The 23,285-nt window shown below is 45.5% G+C and overlaps 1 protein-coding gene and 1 non-coding gene across 2 annotated transcripts in view; both read left to right on the top strand.

Annotated features, from left to right (window-relative positions):
- IQGAP1 (IQ motif containing GTPase activating protein 1) overlaps nucleotides 1–23,285 on the top strand; it is a 66,549-nt gene that overhangs the window by 911 nt on the left and 42,353 nt on the right. Inside the window, exons 2-4 of the mRNA XM_090263786.1 lie at nucleotides 908–1,007; nucleotides 21,405–21,561; nucleotides 22,970–23,047. Of these exons, the coding sequence (XP_090119912.1) occupies nucleotides 908–1,007; nucleotides 21,405–21,561; nucleotides 22,970–23,047 (335 nt within the window). The remainder of the gene's footprint in view (nucleotides 1–907; nucleotides 1,008–21,404; nucleotides 21,562–22,969; nucleotides 23,048–23,285) is intronic.
- Nucleotides 9,842–9,948, top strand: LOC149992138 (U6 spliceosomal RNA). The gene has a single exon (XR_016508521.1). It is a non-coding gene; the product is annotated as a U6 spliceosomal RNA (small nuclear RNA).

Here is a 23,285-nt window from a genome sequence, read left to right as displayed (position 1 = left end):
GTGTGCAGCCCCGGACGGCGGGTGTCGCGCGGACAAAGGATGCGGCGAGCAGACAGCGGCCTGGGCGGCGGGGACAGGCTTCGGGAGACGGGGCCCCAGTGGGGACGTGGGGGCCGAGCCTGCGAGCATGTCGTCAGGCGGGCCGGGCAGGGTGGGGCCGGAGAGGTGGCCTGAAGAGGGGAGCGCCTGGACCGAGGTGCTGGGCGGTGGGAAGGCGCTGGGATTGGGGCGTGGGGGCGCCATGGCGGGAGGAAGGGCGGGGGGAGACAGTTCCTCGAGGGCCATCCCTCGGAGCTGGGAAGGGGCTCCGTGCCCCTGCAGGAGGCAGGTTGCTTTGCGGTTAAGCCCACAGGCTTTTGAGAGGGACCGTCTAGGTCTGAACCCAGGCGCCGCCACTTACCAGCTGCGGGGCCGACACCGCTCGGCCTCAGTTTCCTCCTCTGTAAAACGGGAGTGATTTTCGCAGGATGGTTGTGGGGCTTCCGTGAGGGAATGCATGTCACGTGCTTTATAGCACAATTCCTGCCACTTTGTTCTCAGTGACTGCGCTGCTGACTTCGGTTGTTAATAAAAGAGGGAAACAGCATGATTAGTTGTGTATTTAGAGAGTCTGACAGATGGACTAGGACAGTTTTGGCCCCAAATCGCAAGTCATTATTTTTCAAGTTAAGCTCAAATAAAGTACATGTTTGTAACATCATACCACGGGGGGGGGGGGGGGGGGGGGAAGGTAAGATGGGCATAGCTGAAACTCCCTAGTTCCTGTTTTAGGGAAGTCCTGGCTGTCCACCCCTCTGCAGGTGACCGTGCCTCTTAGGTGACAAGCAGGCGTTTGATGATGTGGCATTCGTGTCTTGTTCAGAAAGGTTACGGATTCTCTTGTTCATGTTCTTCTTTCCTATTTCAGCCGTCCTGGATAATGAGCGCCTCACTGCAGAGGAGATGGATGAGAGGAGACGTCAGAACGTGGCTTACGAGTACCTTTGTCATTTGGAAGAAGCAAAGAGGTAAAGTGGGGCTGTCTGGAGGGAAGACTGGGGGAGGGGAGCTGATCGGTGTGAGTGCAGATGCCGATCGCTGAGTGTGCTGTGGATGAGCCTGAAGGAAGCTGGTGGTTTGAAGGACCGAGGACAGGCAGGGTACTTATTCATGGGAGCAAGTAACCTTGATGACACTTTATTCACTGAAAAATGCCCCGATTTGTTGCTGTTCTGTTTTATGCCTCCGGTGCATGTTTGGGGCACTACCAGCTAGGGGTGGGGGTGGAATAGCATTTTTAAGAGTTTGAAGTTCTTGCCTTTAATGTCTCACTGGTTCTGCGCTGGTTTTGATTTATATATGAACTGGGTGCCTTCTCTCCTTGGTAGTGCTACGGGTATATGTCCGTCCATTTGGCAGTGTTCAGAGACAGCTCACCAAAGGCAGCGCCCTCTGCGTTCTTTGTAAAGTGAGTGTACAGCTGCTCTTTTCTCTTTGCAGATGCTCCGAGACCTTGTGAACTTAGTGTCGGTTTGCCATCCATGTTCATTTCTTTTGTCCTGCTTCTCTTCCTGAATGTCCCAGGGCAGATAGATGCATTTAATTACAGACCAGGTACCCTATAAATGAGCTTTGGTGGAAAAGACCAGCAAGGGTTAATGAAAGATATTTGTGATCCATAGTCTAATGAAAATCATGGATGTTTTAAATGTTACTAATAAGTTAGTTTTTTTAAAAAATTCTGAAAACATTAAAGTGCTACAGGAAAGTCTAAAAACAACATAGCAAACATCCGTGTACAGTGGTCCCTCTCTATATCACAGGTCACTTATCGCTGCCTCACTGTATCGCGGGATTTTTAAAAATATTGTATTTAATTATTTATCGTGGGTTTTTTGCTATAAGGTTAAATAAGGAACTGGGAATGGTTTATAAGTGTGTGGGAAGGGTTTATAAAGCCTTAAAATATATATAAATTCTAAAATAAATGTAAGGTTTCTACTTCGTGGATTTTCACCTATCACGGGGAGTCTAGAACGTAATACTCGTGATAAGTGAGGGATACTGTATTTCAAAAGGAACAAACGTTAACCCTTCAGATCTTGCCCTTTCCTCTCAAAAAGACACAGTGGAGTTCCCTTTGTGCCCCTTTCTGGTCCCATTCCCCTTCGTCCTGTCCCTGGGCTACACTAACATGCATTTGGTGTGTCCTTTTGCATCCAGGCTTCTTTTCTGAGCTGGAAGCCCTTCCAGGAGACTGGGGGAGGGGTGGGTGGGATTAGTGACGCTTTAGTTGGGGAGACTTGTTTTTCTAAATGGAAGGTTAGACACCAGATAGGTATGTTATTAGAAAAGGAGTTGGTTCTTACACAAAGTTTCTAAGGGCCCTTTGAACAAGAATACGAAGTCCTCTGCTCCTTCCGTTATGCACTAGATCTAGTTTTGGAAGGCCAAGGAATTTGGAAGCTGCATCTGGTCTGAGAGGCCAGTCTGTGCTCTGTGAAGCCTTGGTCACCTCTGTGGGGATGAGCAGGGAGGGCCTTGGCTCACCTTCCCTCATCCAAAGCGTCCTTTTCATTTCAACGAAGAGACTGGGGCTAGAGTTTTCATGGCCTGCTTGATTGAAGAATAATTATCATCATTTTATATAGTGTTTCTTAACCAGGCCTGTGCATTAGAATTCGCTTGGGAAACTTAAAAAACAAAGAGACAAACAAAATTAAATAGATATCCAGGCCTTGCCACAGGGATTATTCTGGGCTGGAAGGTCCTGTATATTGTAAATGCTCCTAGTGGTTCGGATGATTCCTTCTTGTTGAGAAACAAGATTTAAAACGTTTTGAGAAGCCTGTCTTATGCTGGGATATTATAGCCTTAATAGAATGATGCTTTTATAATCTCATTTCCTCCTTCAGTTGCTGCCCTAGCAAGGCATTTCATTTGTCAGGTGTTTTTTCCAGTCTGGGAAGGTAGCCCATTTCCTTTAAAAACCCTTCCAGGGGGCCATGATCCCCTGGGGCGTTTTTTGGTTGGGTGTTTTTGCATACTTAGGAGGTGACTAAGGCAGTGAGACATTTGTGATCCTTATTGTAAGGGAGGACAGAATAGTGGCATATTTGCCCTGGTATGCTCTGCCCGCTGGCCTGACATGGTGGGAATATGCTTGCTTTATTTTATTGAGGCAATTATATAAAATATGGACGTGGTGATTTTTGTGTTTAAGGCTTTGATTAGAAAATCAATTTTGGAAGCACCTATTTAGATTTTACAAGTAGTCAGGGTTAGGAAAAGAAGCCCGGGAATGTCATGCTGGGAAAAGAGGACTGGATGCCTACAGGCCCCCTACTGTAGCCGCGGCCACCCCCATGGAAGTGTTTGAGGTGCACCCAGACAGATCACATGCTCCTCCTTATGCGCTTGGGGCTTCAGGTCCAGTCATGTCTCCTACCCCAGAGAGCTGGGCTGTACCTTCCCTGCTGCTGGGGCCCTCTTCCCCCCCAGCACAAGCCCATTTGCCTTTTTGAATTGGCCTCATCCTGTTTCCTCCTGACCTCCACCCCTCCCCTGTTGGAGGAGGCTCAAGGTCCGGAATTTACACCGGTTCCAAGGCCAGGAAGAAAGATCAGAGAGATCCAAGGGAGAAAAGGTTCCCCTCTTTAGTTCTATTTATAAGACCGCTCCTCCTCCCTCTGAGAGCCCCACCTTGTAGTACAGTGGCCTCATTGTGTCTCCTAGGGCACTCCGCTTTCTCGGGTACCTGTAACAGAGCTGCTCAGTGGGAAGGGAGGAGAGTGTGCAGAGAGTGATATGCATGTGTGGGGACAGTATGTGTAAGTGAGGGTGTGTAGAGCAGTGAGTGTGTTGTGGGTGTGGCTGTTTCCCCAAAAAGGTAACTGGGAAAGTTTAGGAGTGATTCCTTAAATGTGTACACTGGGGGTGGTTGGGAAATAGAAAATACTGATTTTTCTGCTCTTCTTTATTGTTTGGAGAGTAGCTTCAATGTGGAAATTAAGTTACTGCTCTAATGAAATATCATCTAGGGATACAGGGCTTTTTGCTAAGGGCTACAGAGCAGACCAAGGGCCTTATAAAGGCAGACATCTTAAGTTACTTGCTTATGCTGAAATATGGTTTTATTTTTGTCTTTTTGCCTATTCCAGATGGGCTTTACATCTGTTTTGGCTAAGGCATAGTAGAGATGAATAGCATTCTCACTCAAGTGTAGGAGGTGAGATTTAAATATGCGAGGTGTAGTAGATATTCAGGTCTTGCATGGGAAGAGGTAATAGATCAGAAAAAAATAGATCAGGTGGAAAAAAAAAACACAAGGAAGAGAACATACCAGGTAGGGCAGTCTAAAGGTAAGGAGAGAGTACTGGAAACGGGATAAATTCAGTAGGTCGAAGGTCACAAGAAGAAGGTTAATTGCAGGTTAACTCCAGCACTCTTCCTGTGCAGATTCCTGCTTTCACGCGCTTGCTGGGGCGGCTGTCTGAGCCTGTCATGGGCCACCTTCCTCCTGCTCAGTCCAAGCCCCAGCGCAGGAAGGGACAGCGAGGGCGGTGGCTGGTGAGAGACTGTCCCAGGCTACACAGTGTTAACAAGAGCTTAGCGCTGAACAGAGGCACCTCACCTTCTGTAATTTAGGGGAGTTGAAAAAGTATCTTGGAAAGAAATCAGGTCTGAAGAACAGATTCTCTTTTGTGCATATGTCCTTGCTGTTGGCATCGAACGTTTTTCTGGGATGGGCTCTTCAGAACGCTCCTTTGAAGTGGGACCAGAGTTGCAGTAGCAGCTGCACAGATCCGGGCTGGCCCACTGTGATCCTGAAAACAAGTTAAAGGCACTGAAGAGGCAGGAGAATAAAATGGGTAGGTGAGGTGACTAGGAAGAACAGCTTGCCCACCAGCTTCTAGCATTTTCCAGTGGAGGAATATCACTTAAACATCGAGGGGGGTCACTTTTAGGAGGTGACTCAAGTTCTTCCTTCACAGATGAGAAAGCTAGTTTAATCGCCTGGGGAGACCCAGGGTGATGAAGGGGCTCCAGAGCATGTGACTGCTTGGTGGCAGGTCGGGGCGGCCAGCTGGACGCACTCATGTATGTATTTGTAATTATCAGGGAGGAAGTGTGGGGTGAGATCACTCTTAACTCTTAAAATGGTGACAGAAACGAAAACCTCTGTTCTCTTTTCTGACATTTAGTGCAGCTGCCTTAGACTCCATGATAAGAAGGGGGTTGCATTGGAACGCGTATTTGTTATAAAGTCATGAAAACTAAGAGCGCTCTCCACACAGGAACAGTGTTCTAAAGGGGAAGAGGTTAGTTCCTAGTGTGGCCCCCAAAAGCTTCTACCCTTGTAGCTGACACAGCAGAACGCACAGTTAAGAATGTGGCGAGTAACCTGGGAAACGGTAGGCAGCCAGCTATTAGGAGCTGTTCTGATTACTGAGAAAAGTCACATGGCTGCAGTCTCATAATACTAATAATTAAGTAAAAGGGAACTTGAAAAAAAGTCTGAAGTGTCTCTGAAAACCTTGACTCCAACGATATGTGCAGTGAAAAGAACGAGGACTTTCGGTTTTGGCAGGTGTGAGCTCCGAGGCTGGTTTTGCAGGTCGCTTCACCTGGGGGGGGGGGGGGGATGAGTCTGACTAGGTCCCCAGCAGGACGGACATACCGCGCATTTCAGGAGGCGCTGGGAGGTGCCTGAGCTACAGTCGGCATGCAGGACAGTAAATTATTCTTTGTGCTGGTCCTGGGAGGCAAAAGCTGCCTTACTGTCACCGTGATGAGGTGTTTATAACCTTCTCGGGGGATTTTCTGGGCCCTTTCAAGGTCCTGAAAGTTGGCAGCCTTGGTTTCTTCATTTCAGACTTAAGCTTTTCTCTGAACAAGGAAACGCCACAAAGACAGACTGCCTCCGGGGCACAGTGAGGGTGGGCGGGCAGCGGGCGCGACCCTTCCTCATTGAGTGCCCTGCCGTGTGTTTCAGGGGCTTTGTGCAGGGATTATGAACTTTATAAGAAAGAGAAAGGGACTTAAGGAAACAGAAAACCTGTCCGAGTACATCATTTTTAGATTGTTGTAATGAGAAATTCAGATTTTAAAAATGGCTCTAGTGTCGCCTTAATGGCTGTTTTCAGTGGGTACATAATGTTCATGATTTATTTATTCCAGTTTTAGTGTTATGTTGCTTTGATTGCTGGGAAGGTTCGACATTTCCCCACATGTTTGGTCACCAGTTTTACTGTAGCATACAAATTGTGGATGGTTGTCCGTCTTTGCTGTCATGACGTTAACTTTTGTGAGTATTCTTATAACATGGATGTCCTACAGTTAGTTAATACTGTACTGCATGTCTGAAAGTTGCTAAGATAGTAGATTTTAGAAGTCCTCATCACGAGAAGAAAATGTTTTCTTTGTAACCATGTGTGGGGACGCATGTTACCTAGACTCACTGTAGTGGTCCTTTTGCAATATATACAAATATTGAATCATTACGTTGTACCCATGAAACTAATAAAATGTTATATGTCAGATACACCTCAATTTAAGAAAAGAAAAAGAACGTCAACCTCCTGTCATATTTGCTATAGATATTTTTCCTTAATTTTCCATTTTATTTGTTTATTCACTGTACAGTTTTAAATTTAATGCCGTTTAAATGTTAATCTTTCTGTTTATAATTTCTTGTAAATATTCAAAGTAGAGAGTTTAATTTCTGTAAAGCCTTGCTAAAATTTGAAGTTTTATATTCTGTTACCTTTTCCTTAATGTAGTGATTTAGGTTTTTTTTTTTTTAAAGAACCTAAGTCTTTAACTCTCATAGTGTTTCTAAATTATTCTGTTATCATTTAAAATCAGTCTTATTACTACCTCTTAGCATTTGATATCTGCTTTCTCAGATGTTAAATTACGTCTAGTTTTACTTCTAGACGTTTTGTTCTGTTATGGTGAACTATTTCATTTTTCTAGAGAAAATGGGTGTATGACTTCATTTTCTTATACTTGTTATTGAGAAATGACTCCTAAAGCTAGCTTGTTCTTAGCTGCATGACAAGTTACTTCTTTTTATACTTTTTCATGATTTGAAACTTGTAAATTTCTTGTTTCTTGAGGTTTCCTCAAGTTATACATAGTATCCTTTTTGTTTATTTTAGCTCTAGGAAATTGTCTGTTACACCTTGAATAAGTAACTGGTTCTGATTCATTAGTTCTGTCTTGGAGGTCCCTATTGTTAGGTTAGATCAGCGCAGTCTGTTTTATGGCTGTTCTTCATTTTGGTTTCTTATCTTAGTTAAATCAGTGTTGTAGGTGTCTCACATAGATCTGCCTCACTGACCTGGTTTTCTACTCTCTTGCCTTTCTTCATTGGTCTCTTAATGGCTAGCTGCTTCCTCCCACTGCTAATTCCTTTTCCCTCTCTACTCTTGATAACAGATTAAGTGGTCTGTGATTAGTTCATGAAGAATCATGTGACACATATAGGATTCCCTTCAGGGGGGAAAAGAGGAGCTGGTAGTCAAGAGAACTGGGTGCAGTGCTTTACCAATTTCCCTTCTTTTCAGTAAGTCTTCGAGTTGATGGGGAGCAGTGTTAACTGGCCGGCTGGGGTGTATGAATTGCCCACTAGTCAAGGTTGCGGAAGTCTGATTACGCTAAGTGGACCATGGACTTGACCTATTTGGCATACATTTGTTTTGTTCTTAGAGGCCAGAGCAACAATTATGTACATGAAAATACAGAAAAAATATATTTGAGGGCCTAAGTTGGCATGTTCTGGGAACTTAATTTCTGGCTTTGCATGGTGCAAAATGTCTTCTGCTTCCCAGTGAAAGCAATTTGGGGATACCTGTCGGTAGCAGGGACTGTTGGACATGTTTAAGCCGTCTGGTATTTCAGTGGACTCCTGGTTGCTTCCAGTGGGGTTGCTAAATAAACCCATTCACAGGAAGTATTTGTAAGACAGAGCTGGTAGGCAAAGGGAAACCATCCGGAAGTGATTCATGGTACTGGGGCTGTTTGTGTAATTTGTGACTCGGTTGCCAGGAGACTATCTTTGAGCAAGCTGAGTGAAGTGCTGCTACTTCTTCAGAGGTGCCCGTGCCTACCTGCCTGAGTCAGGGCTCTGCTTCCTGATTCTCCTGGGAGGGCTCCTGATAATCTGCTTGACCAGAAAAACCCCTACAAACCCCCAAACCCAAACCTTCCATTTGCCCCCTCATCAGTTGTTCCCGTCTGTCATCATTGGTGCCATTTATTGAGCACTTACTATGTGCTAAGCACTTTATGTGCATTGTCTAATTGGCTCTTCTGGAAGTCCCAGAAGGTGCTTAACCTATTTTTAACAGAAAAGAAAGCAAAGCCCAAGGAGGTTGACTCACCCATGTTCATGTAATGAGTGGTTGGTCCAGCTCTCAGGTCTGGCGGGGACTCCAGGGCCCTCTACAGCACCACTTCTGCTTCGGAAAATAGTAATGACAGCAGCAGCAGCTCCCAGTGATTAAGCGGAATGACGATGTAGTAATTTACACATATTACTGTGAGGTAGGACAGGCATTTTTATTTGAATGAGGGAAAACATGAGTTGGTATCACTGTCTCAAGGTCAGGTAGCCCATGTGTGGAATTCAGGCCCCAGCCTGGGTGGCACCAGCCCCTGGTGCTGTCACCCTCTCAGGCACCCACAGGCTTCCAGCTACCACTAGGGCTGCAAGAGGGCAAGTCTCTGATTTTCACGTTTTTATTTTTTTTTTTAATACATTTATATGATACTTGGAGGAAATAGTTTATGGGAGTTAGAGAAACATGGATCATCTGCCTCTCGCACACCCCCAGCTGGGGACCCGGCCAGCACCCCAGGCCTGTGTCCTGACTGGGAATCAAACCAGCGACCTTTTGGTTCTCAGACTAGTATTCAATCCACTGAGCCACACCAGCCAGGGCCAATTTTCACGTGTTTTTGTGTCTATATGTAGATTGTTGGACTCTGTCTTAAACTTCTTTAATTTACTGCAGAGCTGAAGACAGTGAGACACTTACCTGAGTAGCTGTTCAGTACTTGTTGATTGATGAGAGATTCGCGCATCCATGTTTATGAGAAATATTGTAAGACAAAATCTGAGTCGAGTGACTTTTATAGGTGTCCAGAAGAATGATAATCGACCTGTGACAAATGTGTATTTGTAGCTTTTTTGACTACTTCTCACAGACAGTCTCCCTGGAAGTGGAAGCGGATGCAGTAGAGGATGGATGGTTTTCTTTTTCCTAATCTTGTATCTGCTTTTGATTCAGTTTAGAAGGCTTTCCTTCTTCCCTATTGCTGGCCTTTTTTTTTTTTTTTTTTTTTTTTAATAATGACCTCATGCAGACAGGAGTGGCAAATTGGATTGGAAATTGCCTTGGATCATTTGGCGAGAACCGCATTTTCTGGTGGTGTGGGCGGAGGAAAGGCCTGTCTAAAGGCCTCTATTTCTTCTTTACTCAGAATACCTTCCTGTTGACTCATTGGAAATCATAACGAAAAGCAGAAGGGAGCATTGGAGAGGCCGTTGCCAGCCTAGGGCTTGGTTTCTCTTAGGACAGATGTTTGGTGGCTGAGAGAAGTCCGGTTTTCAGAAAAATCATGAGATTTTTATAGTAGAAGGGAACACTTGTATTGTGACAGGTTTTTATCAATAAATAGAAAGTGTCAGTCTGTTGCTAGGGTTCATTAAATAGCAACATAAACTAAAAGTGTTTTCTCGAAAAGAAAGTAATGAGTGTTCCTAAAAACTGAAGCAGAAGGAACTGAAGTATAAAAAGAGGGAATGGGGCAAAATTAGAAAAGTAGAAATTTAACAGAAAAGAAAAAAAGAAATGTGCCCACTTCGGCAGCACAAACACAAAAATGGGAGCGACGCAGAGAAGATTAGCGTGGCCCTGTGCGAGGATGGCACGCAGATGCAACGGAACGTTCCATAAAAAGTAAGAAAGAAAAAGGGATTATTAAAGGTAGAGAATGAGCCCTGACCGGTGTGGCTCAGCTGCCTGGGTGTCGTCCCACAAAACCAAAGGTCCCGGTTTGATTCCTGGTCGGGGCACATGCCTGGTTGTGGGTTTGGTCCCCAGGTTGGGGCGCAGGCGAGAGGCAGCTCATCAGTGTTTCTGTCCCTTTTCTCTCCCTCCCTTCCCCTTTCTGTAAAAATAATAAATAAAAATCTTTTAAAAAGAAAGATAGGAAATGATATAAAAGTAAAATGTAAATGGAAAGTCTCACAGTATACATAATTTTATTACGAATAACATCTCAGGCGACCTGTAAAATAGCTACAGGGAAACAAAAGTTACTCACCACTGGCTTGACTATTATAACAAACGGTTTTTCTGCCTTGAAGATATCTTGTTATGTCATTATTTCGACAGTGCTTCTTAATCATTGATTGTTTGAAAATAGTGCTTGACAGTCGCTTGACTGGGGTTTTTTCTTTAAAAACTTGAGAATTCCTACAAATATAGTTTTAGGCAGATTTAGTCTTAATTGTTTTAAAATGAAAACGTTTTTGTAATCATTTAAAACATGGGTCATATATGGACCTGATACTTAATTCAGAAGCTGTGATGGGAAATCCTATGAAGAAAACCTGTCTCCTTAGCCTGGTTTCCCAGCCACCCAGTTCCCCCAGCTGCGGTGTGTCCTGCCAGGATGCTCTCTGTGCATGGATACAGATCCCTCTGCTTTCCTCGGTCAGAATTGATTGCTCAATGTGCGTCCTGCCTTCGTTACCCACGCCGCGAGGGTGCCTCATCTGTTTCTTCACAGTTGCGTGGTCTTCCCTGGCAACCGACACTTCCCCGCCCCCAGCTTTTGCTGCTAGGTGTAGTTCTGTAGTTAGCAACTTTGTACTTGCCCTTGAGAGTGTTCTTGCAGGATGCATTTCTAAAAGCAGGATTTCTGAGTCAAAGGGAATCTGTCTGTTTAGATTCGACAAGTATCGCCAGTGTGCAGTCTGCGGGGGTTGTACTAGTTGGCATGTCCCTGAATAATACAGCATTCCCTCACTTATCGCAGGTATTACATTCTTGATCCCCCCATCCCTCGTGAAGTAGGAACCTTACATTTATTCTGCACTCTTAAACCTACGTCACTTTAACAACATACGTACACAGTACCACAATATTCCGCGATATAGCGAAAAATCTGTGATAAGTAATTAAATATAATATTAAAAATCCTGTGACACAGTGAGGCCATGATAAGTGAACCACGATATAGCGAGGGACCTGCTGTATATGACGGCTGCTTTACCCATAACTTCATCATCCTGGCGTATATGTTTTATTTTTGTTTTTGTTTTTTAATTGTGAATTTAATAGGTAAAAATAGTTTTTTATTATAGTTTCTTTAGATTATTTAATTTTGAGTGAAGCTGAGCATCATTTCTTATGATTAAAAGCCATCCCTAGTTCCTTTTCTGTTAGTTTTGGCAGAATTGTCTGCTTATTTCCTTATGGGTTATTGGCCTTTCCTTACTGACCTTTAAGAGGGCTTTGTAGATTGAGGAGATCGACCCTTTGGACGCCATATGTGTAGGAGATAATTATTCAGTTTGTTCTGTAACTTTTGACTTTAAAGTGTTCAAAATAGTTTAAAATATTAAAACATTTTATATTTTTAGCTTTTGGACTTTATGTTACTTTTAGAGAGTCCTTATCTATAATGAGATTTTACAAAAACAATGCCCTGTACTTCTAGTGTTTTTTTTTTTTAGTGTTTTAACATTTGACCCTTTGGTCCATTTGGAATTTATGTTGGTGTGAGGAATGAGGTAGAGATCCTGCTTTATTTTTTTCCCTCTACATAATATTTGGATATCTTATTTATTCTTACTGATTTTAGAGAGAGAGAAGAAGGGAGAGAGAAACATAGATTTGTTTTTCCACATATTTGTGCATTCATTGGTTGATTCTTGTATGTACTGTGACCAGGGATTGAACCCCCAACCTTGGTGTATTGGGATGGCACTCTTAACAAATTAAGCTACCCAGCCAGGGCCTGGACAATATCTTAAATATTGAACATTAGTAAAGGCTCTCTTATGAATGTGCTCTGGAGTTTGCCATAGTCTCTTATCAATTGAGACCCAACTTGTTTTTCTCAGAACAAAGCAATTTCAATGGTAGAGAGTTTTGAAACATATGGCTTAAATTTCCTTTTAGAGAAATTGGCTAGAATTTTTCAGAATGCTTTCAAGCAAGATGTATTGTGATATTACAAAGATTAATGATATACAATGGAGGTGGCATTGAGAGAACAGGTTTCAGATGAACCGCTTTGACGTATGTATTATGAAGAGACTAACAGTGCTAACTAATTTCTTTTTTTTTAAATAATTTATTTTCATTTGTTTGTTTATTTATTTTTAGATGGGGGGCAAAGGAGAAAGAGAGGGAGAAAAACATCACTGTGAGGTTGCCTCTCACGCACCCCCAACTGGGGACCTGACATGCAACCTAGTCATGTGTCCTGACTGGGAATCGAACCAGCGACACTTGGTTTCCATTGCTCCTTCTCTCTCTCTCTCTCTCTCTCTCTCTCTCTCTCTCTCTCTCTCTTATCCTCGCATGGCTAAAACAGTTGGAGAAAACATTTTATGAAATAAAACATGTGAGAACCAGTTCTGAGCCCCTCCATTGTTCAGGACCTTCTGGTGGAACTGGAGTGGGACCCAGTCCTGCCCTTCGGGGATTACAGATTGATGGGGCAGACGGGCCATGACCGTTTGAAAAGTTACTCAGCATCAGTGCATGGAAGCTCTAACTGATGTCAGAGGCAGTGCATGGTTGCCAAGGAGATGCCGCCGTTAGTGCGAGGGTGTAGAGGAGGAAAGATTATTTTATGGCTGAGTTTGGCAAGAGAAGCGCCAGGGTGTGGGAGGGAGGGGACAGCGTAGCCACACAGATGCTTGCCTTCCTCTCCTGCGCTCCTTCAGGGTCGGGCGGTCTGTGTCTGCTGCGTGGTGTCTGGCCACACCTCCTTCTGCAGCGCTCTGCGCAAAGTGGAAGCTCAGGATTATTGTTCAGCTGAATTGGTGCAGAGCGTGTGGAGGGAACGAGGGGGTTGTGGTGGGGAAGAGAATTTCACAGCCATGCTGAGTGCTTAGAGGGATTTCTTTTTCTTTTATTATTTGGTATCATGGAGGCCAGGGGCAGTTCTGCATCATTCAGCAGTTACTTGTAGAGCACCATGCTTTAAAGGTAAACCAGAAAAGGGTTCCTCCCACCCCTGTGTATTTAAATAACTGAATGAAGAGGTAAAGATACAAGTAGTCCTGACGTCCCTTCCCGTCTCTCTAAAAACAAATAAATTCTTTAAAAAAGAAGAAAAGTGAGAGTTACAAAGTGCGATTGGAAAGGTTAGAGGAAGTTTGGAGGAGGAAGAGTTTACTTCCAATGGTAGATCACGGAAGAGTTCATGGAGGAGGTGACTTTTGAAAGTAACATTTGAATTGTCACAAATGGGAGAGGCTGATCAAAACTTTTAACCAAATTTGGTTCTTAGTAGGCACCTCCATCCCTAGTGCCCCATGTTACCGCTTGATGAACTCTATTTTCTCTGCACACTCTCTTGATTTTTCTGTCCCTGACAAATTTACCCCAGCTCACCCTATATGCCCTCTTGATTGACCTCCTTCCCTGTAGCAGTGGGAGCAGCGTCTTCTGTCTGTGGTCTGGACTCTCCCTTCTTGTCACCGAGCGTCCCTATTCCAGTATTAGTTTCTTAACTATAACTTGTATTTTTTTTCCTTCTGATTCTCTGTCCTTAGCACATAAATATGCTCACCCATTCAAGATAGAGACTCCCTCAATCCTAGACCTTACTGGGATTATTGTATTTTTTTCCTTCAAGGAGAACTCGTCCCCACTCGCCGCGCCCCGACTTCTTGGACTGACCTCGTGTGGGAGCACTTCGCGGCCCTTGCCTCCCCACTGAGATTCCTCTTGCTCCGCTCACCCATAACCTGATTACTGTACCCGTTGGAAAGCTTTCAGTACTTTCTTTCTTAATCTCAGCAGCATATGACACTTGTCTGTTCACGTCATGAACTCTTCTTCCTTTTATTGGGTAGTTTTTCATACTTTTTGAAGTTTGACCTGTGTAAGACTATTACCTATCTAGGAAAATAAATACAAGCAGCACCTCTTCCAGGAAGCTTGCCTAGATTCCCACCCTTACCCCAGGTGTGGGTTAGAGGCTCCCCCCAGTGCACCTTACTTACAGCGTTTTACAATCCGTGCCTCATACTCTCTTCCCTACTGTGCTGTGAGCCCGAGAGGGCAGGGCTGTCTTAGTGAGTCTCGGGGTGAACCCCGCCTCCCGGGGTGTTCTCACCAGGTACTAGATCTGAAAGTTAAATTTTTGACATAACTCTTGCTCTGCAGGCTCCCCTTGCTCCCCGGGCTCTGGCAGTTGCCTGCAGGCAGTGACTCAGAGAACTGCTTTGGCAGAGAAGCAGTACCTGTCTTTCTCCTTGGAGAGAACGCAGGACCTTTTTTTTTCTTTTCTTCTCGAATGCTGCTCTTAACCAGCAATGATTAGTCTGTGGCTGCTGAGCTATCATTGAGATTTAACTCGGTTTGAAGGTTTTTTTGTCTTTTGAGGTTAAAAGGTCTTTTTACAGGGACAGGTGGCTCGAGCATGGTAAGGTTCCTTTGGGCCCTGCATCTGAAGGCTTGGGCAGGGGCTAAGGACTGAGTTAACCTCTTAGCCCAGGGGCTGTTTGAAAACTTCATTGGGCTGTAATTTACATGCCATAAAATTCTCCCATTTTTAGTAGAAACTTAATGATTTTAAGCAAATTTATGGGGCGGCGCACCTGTCGTCATGGCCTAGCTTCTGTCATTCCAGTGCACTCCTTTGGGATATGATAGCAATTAGATGTTTAATTTCGGCAAGAACACTTGACAATACCTTATCCAATTCAAAGATTTAAATGATTTGCTCAGGCGTGGGCCTGCATCAGGTATCAAGAAACACAGGTTAAATAAGTAACTTAGGGAGAAAAGAGTTTCCCTTCTGTCTTTCACGTATCCTTGTAGCTGATCAGATTGGTTTAATTTATACTCAGAAGTTTCCCTAAAAGCAGAGACTTAAGACTTCTCATTCTGCTCGCATGGCCTGGAAGCAAGCCTGTGTCGTTTCTTGCCATGATCACTGCATTCAGTGCTTCCTCGGCTCTTCCTGGGCGCTCCTCCCAGCCCCTGCTGCTTGGAGTGATCGCTTAAGTCACATTCGTCCATTTCATTTCTGTTTCAGTTCCTTCAGAGGGTCTGCACATTCTCCCTTGGTCGTGTTCTGCCCCGTCAACACACGCACACCCGCGCACACCATCCTTCAAGGCCTCGGTGCCATTTTCTCTGGGGAACCAGCCCCAATCCCTCCCTCTTCATGTGGCCAGGGATGCTTTATTGAATACTCCACATTCCTTTCTCTCAAGACCCGTTCTGACCAGCCTGTTGTAATTGCTAGGCTGTTTCCAGGGCCTAGGTGTGGGGCCAGATGTATGCGTGTCTTAGCACCCTAATCGCGAGGAAGGAGGGCCCAGCTTGCGGGGGCTTTCGCAGCGCGTCGCCCCGGCATTTGGGGGCATTTGCTGTGCGCGCTGGGCGTGGTGGCGGCCGTGTCCCTGGAGGAACCGAATGTCAGCGGTTTGGAGGAGGCAGTTCCGGCATTGGTAGGTTCCCCTTCTGTATTGCTCCGAGCCGGGAAACCACGGAGGTCACGTGCTCCGTGGAACTTGTCCGACTGGTTCCCTCCGCACAGACCCTCATTCTCGCTCGGGTTCTTTTCTCCCTGCGCTCGGGGCCGGGCCTGTTTCAGGCTCTGCAGCCGGTCTCCGCGCGGCGGGGGAGGGCCACGCACATACACCCCCTCTGACAAATACCATCGCTAAGACAAGGTGGCGGGTGCTGTTACGCAAGCTCCTGGGTGTGAGACTAGAAGGAGGCCTCGTTTCTGGGACCTGCTCCCCCCACACACGGGTCCGCACCCCAGCGCGGCCGCCCTCGTCAGAGCCTGCGGTGCTGGCGCGCGTGCCCTCGCCCAGTCCTCACAGTCTTGGGGGGGGGGGGGGGCGGCGGCTCCCAGTCCTGTTTTGGGGACAGAAAAGTGAAGCTCAGAGGCGTTAGATGAACGTCATTTGTGCTCATTCTCATTTCCTTCCCTCTTTTCTCAAGGAAGGGGCAGGCCTGCCCCTCCCCTCGGTGTCGGTGTTTCTGTGACTGCGGTGCCCCCTTCGCCCCTTCTTCAGTCCTCGGGGGAGGGGGAGAGAGGCAGACAGACAGACACTCCTTCCTTGGACAGGCCTCCTCTCACACTAACCCTTTCTTTCCTTCGTAAGCCTCTTGCAGAAGAAGTCTGCGTTTGCCGGGTCTGCTCGCCGGGTCTGCTCGCCGGCTCTGGTGACTGCTGGTGACAGCAGGCAGACCCCCGCCTCACTGCATGGAGTCTCCCCTTCCTGGGGGCCGGGGCACAGTCTTCCTTATTTCAACCTTTTCTCTTGGCCACCCATCTCCCTGCAGTGTTGGAACTTGGTGACCCTTGCAGCTTCCCGAACAGTTTTCCTTGGTTGCCCTCATGTGATTCTCTCCTGGTTTTCATTCTGTTTTAGTGACTGTCCTTTCTTTGTAATATTTGTCTCCGGAATGTCCCTTCCTGAGGCGCAGCTCCTGGCCGTCTTGTCTCTGTGCAGCCTGCCTCTCGGGTGAGCTCATCCACTCTCAGGGCCCTTTCCGCTGCCTGTGGGCTCTCACTGCCGGGGCCCCTGACATTTCAGCCTGAGCCCGTGTCAGGGTGGATTAGCTCCCTGGCCTGCTGCTCCCGGTGTCCCCAGCCTTGCTTCATGGCGTCATCCTTTATTTAGTCATCCAGCCTCAAGTCACCAAATCATAGTTTAAAAATAAAACAGTCTTTTCCCTTTTATAGAAGTTTCTGCAGGCTTGCTGTGGAGGGGACGCTGCGAGCTTGCCTCCTGGAACAGGGTGTGTGGCGCGTCCCACGTTATCTTCCCTTTCATCTTTGCCGGGCTTCCAGCTGAAAACGGCGGGATTGTTACTTTTATTTGCATTTCTTTGATTAGTAATGAGTTTAAAAATTTTTTCCTGTAATTACTGGCCATCTGTATTCTGTGAACTTCCTTTTTGTGTTTCTAACCCAGTTTTCCCCTAGGGAAATATTTGTTTATTTATTTCAAACATTTAAACTGTACATATATAACATAAAGATTGCAGGAAATTATTAGTTCTTCGTTATATGTTGCAAATTTTCTCTCCAGTTTATCCTTCCATTTAATTTTTTAAAACCTGCCTTAAAGAGGTTTAACTGTTTTTTGTGTAGCCAGCTTTCCCCTCTTCCTTCCTGATTTCTGCTTCTGTGGTCTGGTTTGGAGAGGCGTCTTCCATTTCAGGACTGTGCAACCATCCATCTCTGTTTTTCCCCGCCTTTTATTTCTTTATTTTTAAAATCTCTAATGCATTTGATGTCTGTGCTCAGTAGCAAAGTGTGAGGTCAGGAGCTGACTTTGCCTTTTGGTCCTTCGGCTGCCTGTGGCTTCCCCTCTGGCTGCTGACCCCCCCACCCCCAGCAGCCTCTTCAGCTGTGATTAGGCATCATTTTCCTTCAGTTTGCAGCATTGCCCCAGTTGCAGGCCTGCTCGTCTCCTACCTGGTTCCTGAGATAGTTGCCTGATGTTCCCTCTAAGCTCGTCTTCCATGCTCTTGTCCTGGTTACTGTTCTGTTTGACAACCTCACGGTTCCCAGCGCCTGCAGACTCCATACAGTGTTCTAGACAAGTCTCTACCTGGCCCTCAAGGCCAATGGTGTGTCATTGCCTGAGTATGAGGTTTGTCTTCCTGCCTCTTCGCCCTTTGTTCATGCTGTTTCCTTGATCTTAACTGTTCTTTTCCCATCTTTCACCTCTGAGTACAAGTTATCTTACAAAGCCTTGTTTAGATGTCATTTCCTATTGCAGCTGGCTGCTTCAGCATCTCTGTTCCAAGAAGGCGATCTCTGCAAAGGGGGGGACAGTATGCAGCACGTTTTCTAAGTGTTGCACAGTCGGCCATAAAAAGTCTTTCCTGAATGGATGTGTAGCTGTCAGAGTAAACATTCTTTTTTGTAAATTGATTTAAAATATGTATAAAGCATATAAGAATTATTTATGAGAAAAATTACGTAATTATATGAAAGACAGGCTTTTGTATAAGCACTCATTTTCACGCTAATTGTGTCCCCTTCACCAGCGTGTAGGGTCGGGGACGCCTGTCTGGCGGTGCCAGCAGAGCAGCCGCGGACTCTGGTGCGGGACGTTTCAGGGAGTCTGGCGTCAGGTGGGACCTTTGTCGCAGGGTGTTCAGTGGGTGGTGGGCAGCACATCTGAACGAGGCTCTGTGTTGTAGCAGTGGCGTTTGGCCTTTAGGACCACGCCAGCTTGGGTTCAAGAGTGAGCTCCGCCACTTACAGACAAGATGGGTATTTCGGGGCAGATGACTTAGGAGCCTGTGGCTTCCTTTTCTGTAAAAGAACCATAATACGACTTACCTTCTGGGGGTTTTGTAAGTATCAAGTGAGATCGTTTATGCCAAGTATTTAGCTTAATATCGGCCACGAGGTGTTAGAGATCATTGTTTTGGTGTTACTTGAAAACGAACCATTGAGGAGGATAAAAGGTTGAAGGCTTCTGTCCCCTGTTGGAAGAGAAAGGGCCAAGAACCCCTCTCCACCTGCTTCTATGAGAGCTGCCGTCAGAAACCCGCGTTTGCTGTGGTCATGGCTGCGCGTCCGATCGCCGGTCGGATGCGCTGATATCCCATCGCCGCTGGCAGCATGTTCTCAGAACCTTTTAAAAGTGATTACTTGTTAAAACATTTGTACCTGTAGAAACATTTGTAAGTGTTCTTAAAGAAAAATGTGCACACCCCACATTGTTGCCAGAATGGTTTTCTGAAACGTCGATCTGCTCAGGTCACCCGCCTTTTGAGGATCCTGCCGAGTCCCCATGCCTAGGATGAAGGGTGGTTTCCTGGCCTTGCAGACGAGCCTCCCCGCTCCAACCAGCCCGCCTGCTTTGCCTGTTCCCCTCCCAGCGCAGCCTTGCCCTTGACCTCAACCTCCCTGCGGTGGCAGTGCTGAGCAGAGGGAGCGTTCCAGCGGCAAAGTGAGAGCGGGAGTGGGAGGGGACAGGGGAGTGGGGGAGTTGCTACGGTTGCCGTGGAGCTCTTCACCGGGGCTGTCTCATCGCAGGGAGGCTGGGCAGATGTCGCGGGTCCCTCCTGCACTTTGATGTGACTGGTAATCCCATGGGAGAGGGACCTGGCTCTGATTCAAGCAGATCTCTTCCTGTGCTGCTCATTCCTCTTCCCTATGCATTCACCTCATTTTGAGAAGAAAAGCAACTTTTCATACTGTTACATAAAGATCTGTTGCTGACTTATCCTAGAGTGGTTCCAGGTTTGTCGCTGTTCACGAGATCCCAAGTTAGACTGTCCCCCGGGAGAGAGCCTGGGCTGCCAGGAGCGGTTTGCTGTGTCCTCTTAGCAGTAAAATATTGGAGGGATTGTTATGTGAGATTTGTCCTGAGACTACAACTATTTTCCATACCAGTGATCTGCGTCCTTTTCCACCTCGCCCTCTGGTCTTTAGGCCCTTCCAGAAGGATGGTTTGGGTTTTGTAACTGTTACCAGTTGCTCTCTGACTTAGTTACTATGGTATCTCTTCTGGAAAACTCATTTCTTCCTACTCGCCCCCCCACCCCCAGCATTTGAGTTCTACCTGAAAGAAAAGTCAGAAAAGCAAATTTTAGTTATTACCATGGAGTTTAGGAAATAACCCCCAAACCCTGTGGTATATACCCATCCGTACGGGCAGTATTTATTTACGAGTCCCCTTTGTGCCAGTCAGCATGCCAGCTGCTTCAAACGCAGAACAGGTTAGAAAGTGGCGCTGAGTGACTCTTCTGTTGAACTTGACAAAAACAGAGACATTGTTGCTTTGCTTATTATTTGTTAAAGATTCTATGTAATCTCAGTTTGAAAAGGTGGAATTAATACAAGAAATTTAATTCTGAATTATAAATGAATGACACATTCAAGTTCTGTTGTATGTCTTTCAAGCAATTTTCCTAATTTTCCTAATATAAAGAATTATATAAAAATATATCAGTGGATCATAAATACATTTACATATTATATGACCTGTTTTTCTGTTGGTATGTTAGTGTTTTTGTATAATTTTTCATGACTATTTGTATCTGTGTGTGTATAATTTGGCATATTTAAATGTTTCTTCTAATTTTATTTGCCTTTTAACTTAAATTTCTGTGTATCAATGACATTATAAATGTTTCACTTTTATGTTGTTCTACATGGCAGTAAATCTAGTTTTTGCTTTAGTCCGCTGTATCTTTGAATTTTAAAAAATGACTTTTCAAGATTTATCACTAGTGAAACAGGCCAGGCAACCTGTAGTGTTTGGGGAGGTTCCCCCTGCCCCCCAGTATGGCGAAGCCTTGTAAAATTAGAGTAGAGTAATTTTAGATTAGGGATTTTAATCTGGGGGTGGGTGAATGAAGGCTCTGAGTAAATATTTAAGTATATGCATATTTTTCCAGAGGAGAATCTATAGCGTTTCTTAGATGTTTAAAGGATTCTGTGACTCAAAGAATGGTTTAAAACCATTGCACTAAATGATTTTTCGTTAGCTACCTTTCTGTTTGTAGAAAAGATATATAATTAAACTTTGATTTGTTTTTTCTTGGGCTTCCCTGAACTCTCACGAGAGGTGTTTGAGGAGAGAAAATACAGTTTTTCTTTTCCCTTTACAACCTCCTCTCCTTCTCCAAAAAGCACTTAATTCATTTTTAATTGCTTCCGTTAGAGTTACCTTCAATAATTTAGCTGAGATAATTGACTATTTTGGCAACCCAAAACAACGAGGAAGCCTTGAACCTAGAAATTCGCTGAGGGTTCTGAATGATAAAACCAGAAGAGAACTTCAGCAATGAACTTAAATTTCTAAACAGTTGAGATGATGGCTTCAGTTACAAATGGTTTTTCTTAGGAGTTCGTAAGGAGTGCCTTAAGGACCGAGGGAAAGGATCCGCGGTTCATGGGGCAGTCAGGACCTGGGGAGCCAGCCGGCTCTGTCGCACAGGAGAGGAAAGGAGGGTAGAGAAGCAGGGGGCATTTATGGAGAGGAGTTTTCCCACGTTCCCTGCCTCTGCGATCTGACTGGGCCAGGACAAGGATGTGTGAAACTGGATTTTAAAAGAATGTTGCTTATGTTCATCTTAAGCCTCTCCAAGGAGAATGGGCATTGAGTTTGAATTTTCTAAGGAGAGCTTCAGACCTTCCACGCCTTTTCTCAAGCCCTGTCTCCCTTTGTGCAGGTGGATGGAAGCCTGTCTCGGGGAAGATCTGCCTCCCACCACAGAGCTGGAAGAGGGGCTTCGGAATGGGGTCTACCTGGCCAAACTGGGAAACTTCTTCTCTCCCAGAGTTGTGTCCCTGAAGAAAATCTACGACCGAGAGCAGACCCGATACAAGGTGAGTCCTCCCTCACTTGGTGCTGAAATGTTCTTCAGCTTGAGAGAGAAGGAGAGCGTACTTTATCATGTGTAAGAGTCTCATTGAGAAGGATGTTTATTTTCTCTACTGGCAGAGTGGAGAGAGTAGTGCAAAGTCAAGACATGGGAGTAAAAGAACATTAGCAGTCTGTATTTCTGGTACATTTCTTACGATGGTGGGTATCCTTGCGGTTCTTGATGAGTTTTTTATTTCTTAGAAGGTAGAGGAAGTAACTAGGGGAACTACTACTTTAAATCTAATTTTAACCAAGCACTGAGATTTGTTGGCAAATTGAAAGCGATTTTAGGAAAAAAGATCATCCTGTGATATTAGAATTCAAGATAAAACGGGAAAGCGATCCTATTTCAGAAAATTGAGATAAGTGAAAGGGTTTGATTGTTGTGGCCCGCGGCCCTGAAAAAGAAGACTGCTCAGTTAGGTTGACAAGGACCAGAGCCCGTTGTCCGCAGGGCCCCTGCGGGAGCTTTCCTGTCAGCCCTTGTTGGAACAAAGGGCGCCTATGAGAGATAGCGGGGGATTGCAAAACCACGAGCAAGTATCAGAGGGGTCGATTGTAAGAATTGGGCCGGAACTCAGAGTGAGCTAAGGATGAAGATAAAGTCAAGGCAGATTTTTATGTTCTATGTTTAAATTTAAAGGAAAGTAAGAAAGGTACAGACCCGAAGCCAAATTAAAATCTCACATAGAAACTTTTCTTAATCAGAAAGCAAGTACTTGCGTATTGAGTTGCAGAGGAGCGGTTATCCCGAAGGCAGCGCCGGGGCTGTTCTGTTGGATCTGTAGGAAGAGAAGCGGCTGCGGCGACAAGGGAAGCGATGGCCCTATGCCTGTCCCCCACTGGGGGCACAGCTTCCTAAAAAATAATGGGCATGGAGGTTTAGGGGGGACTATTTGTATGTGTGGCCTGAAAACCCTGATATTTAAATATATTTAATACTACATATCACTTTGTATCTTCTGCCGGACGCCACTTTGAGGGCTTTTTGTATGTTTTCTCATTTAACCTTTACACCAAACAGGTAAAGTAGGTGTTACAGATGGCGAACGTAGGCTCAGAAAGGTGAAGGGACGGCCCCGTGTCACTAGCAGATGGCAAAGCAAGAAACAAAACCCGGGGTAATTGAATCCTAAAGACCGTGTTCTGTCGAGCGCGCTAGACCCAGGAAGACTCTCTGGATCGTTGTTGAGTGAGGGGAGCGAGGATGTGGATCTGGCTTTTTGCGTTTGGAACAGGAACATCACACTGCAGCTTGCCACTGAATTTAAGGGGGCCTTGTCAAGCCCCACGAGGAAACTTAAGCAAGAGAGCTTCATTTAGGGTCGGTGTCGCTGTTGTTCAGCGCCTGACGTTCTTCGTTTGTTCCAGGCGACCGGCCTCCACTTCCGACACACTGATAACGTGATCCAGTGGCTGAACGCCATGGACGACATCGGCCTGCCGAAGGTGACGTGCGCGACGGCCGCCGCTCCGGCCTCACTCCGCTCTGTTTAAGCGTTCTCTGCCTGTGAACGTATTCTTTATTTTCTCCCGGGTCTTCGGTGGTTTTTTTTAAGTACTTAAGATCTCTTTTTCCTATTTCTTTTAGACAGTAATCTTTGTTCTTTTTCTCTTCTGTTCCTCCTCCCTGCTTCACCTTACTCTAGAGAAATTCCCTATGATGTCATTTATGTTTATACATCAA

Source organism: Furipterus horrens, unplaced genomic scaffold (genome assembly GCF_987537825.1).
Source record: "Furipterus horrens unplaced genomic scaffold, mFurHor1.1.pri manual_scaffold_16, whole genome shotgun sequence".
Classification (NCBI taxonomy): Eukaryota; Metazoa; Chordata; class Mammalia; order Chiroptera; family Furipteridae; genus Furipterus; species Furipterus horrens.
The sequence above is the reverse complement of the archived record's forward strand: the minus strand, read 5'-3'. Positions and strand labels throughout refer to the sequence as shown.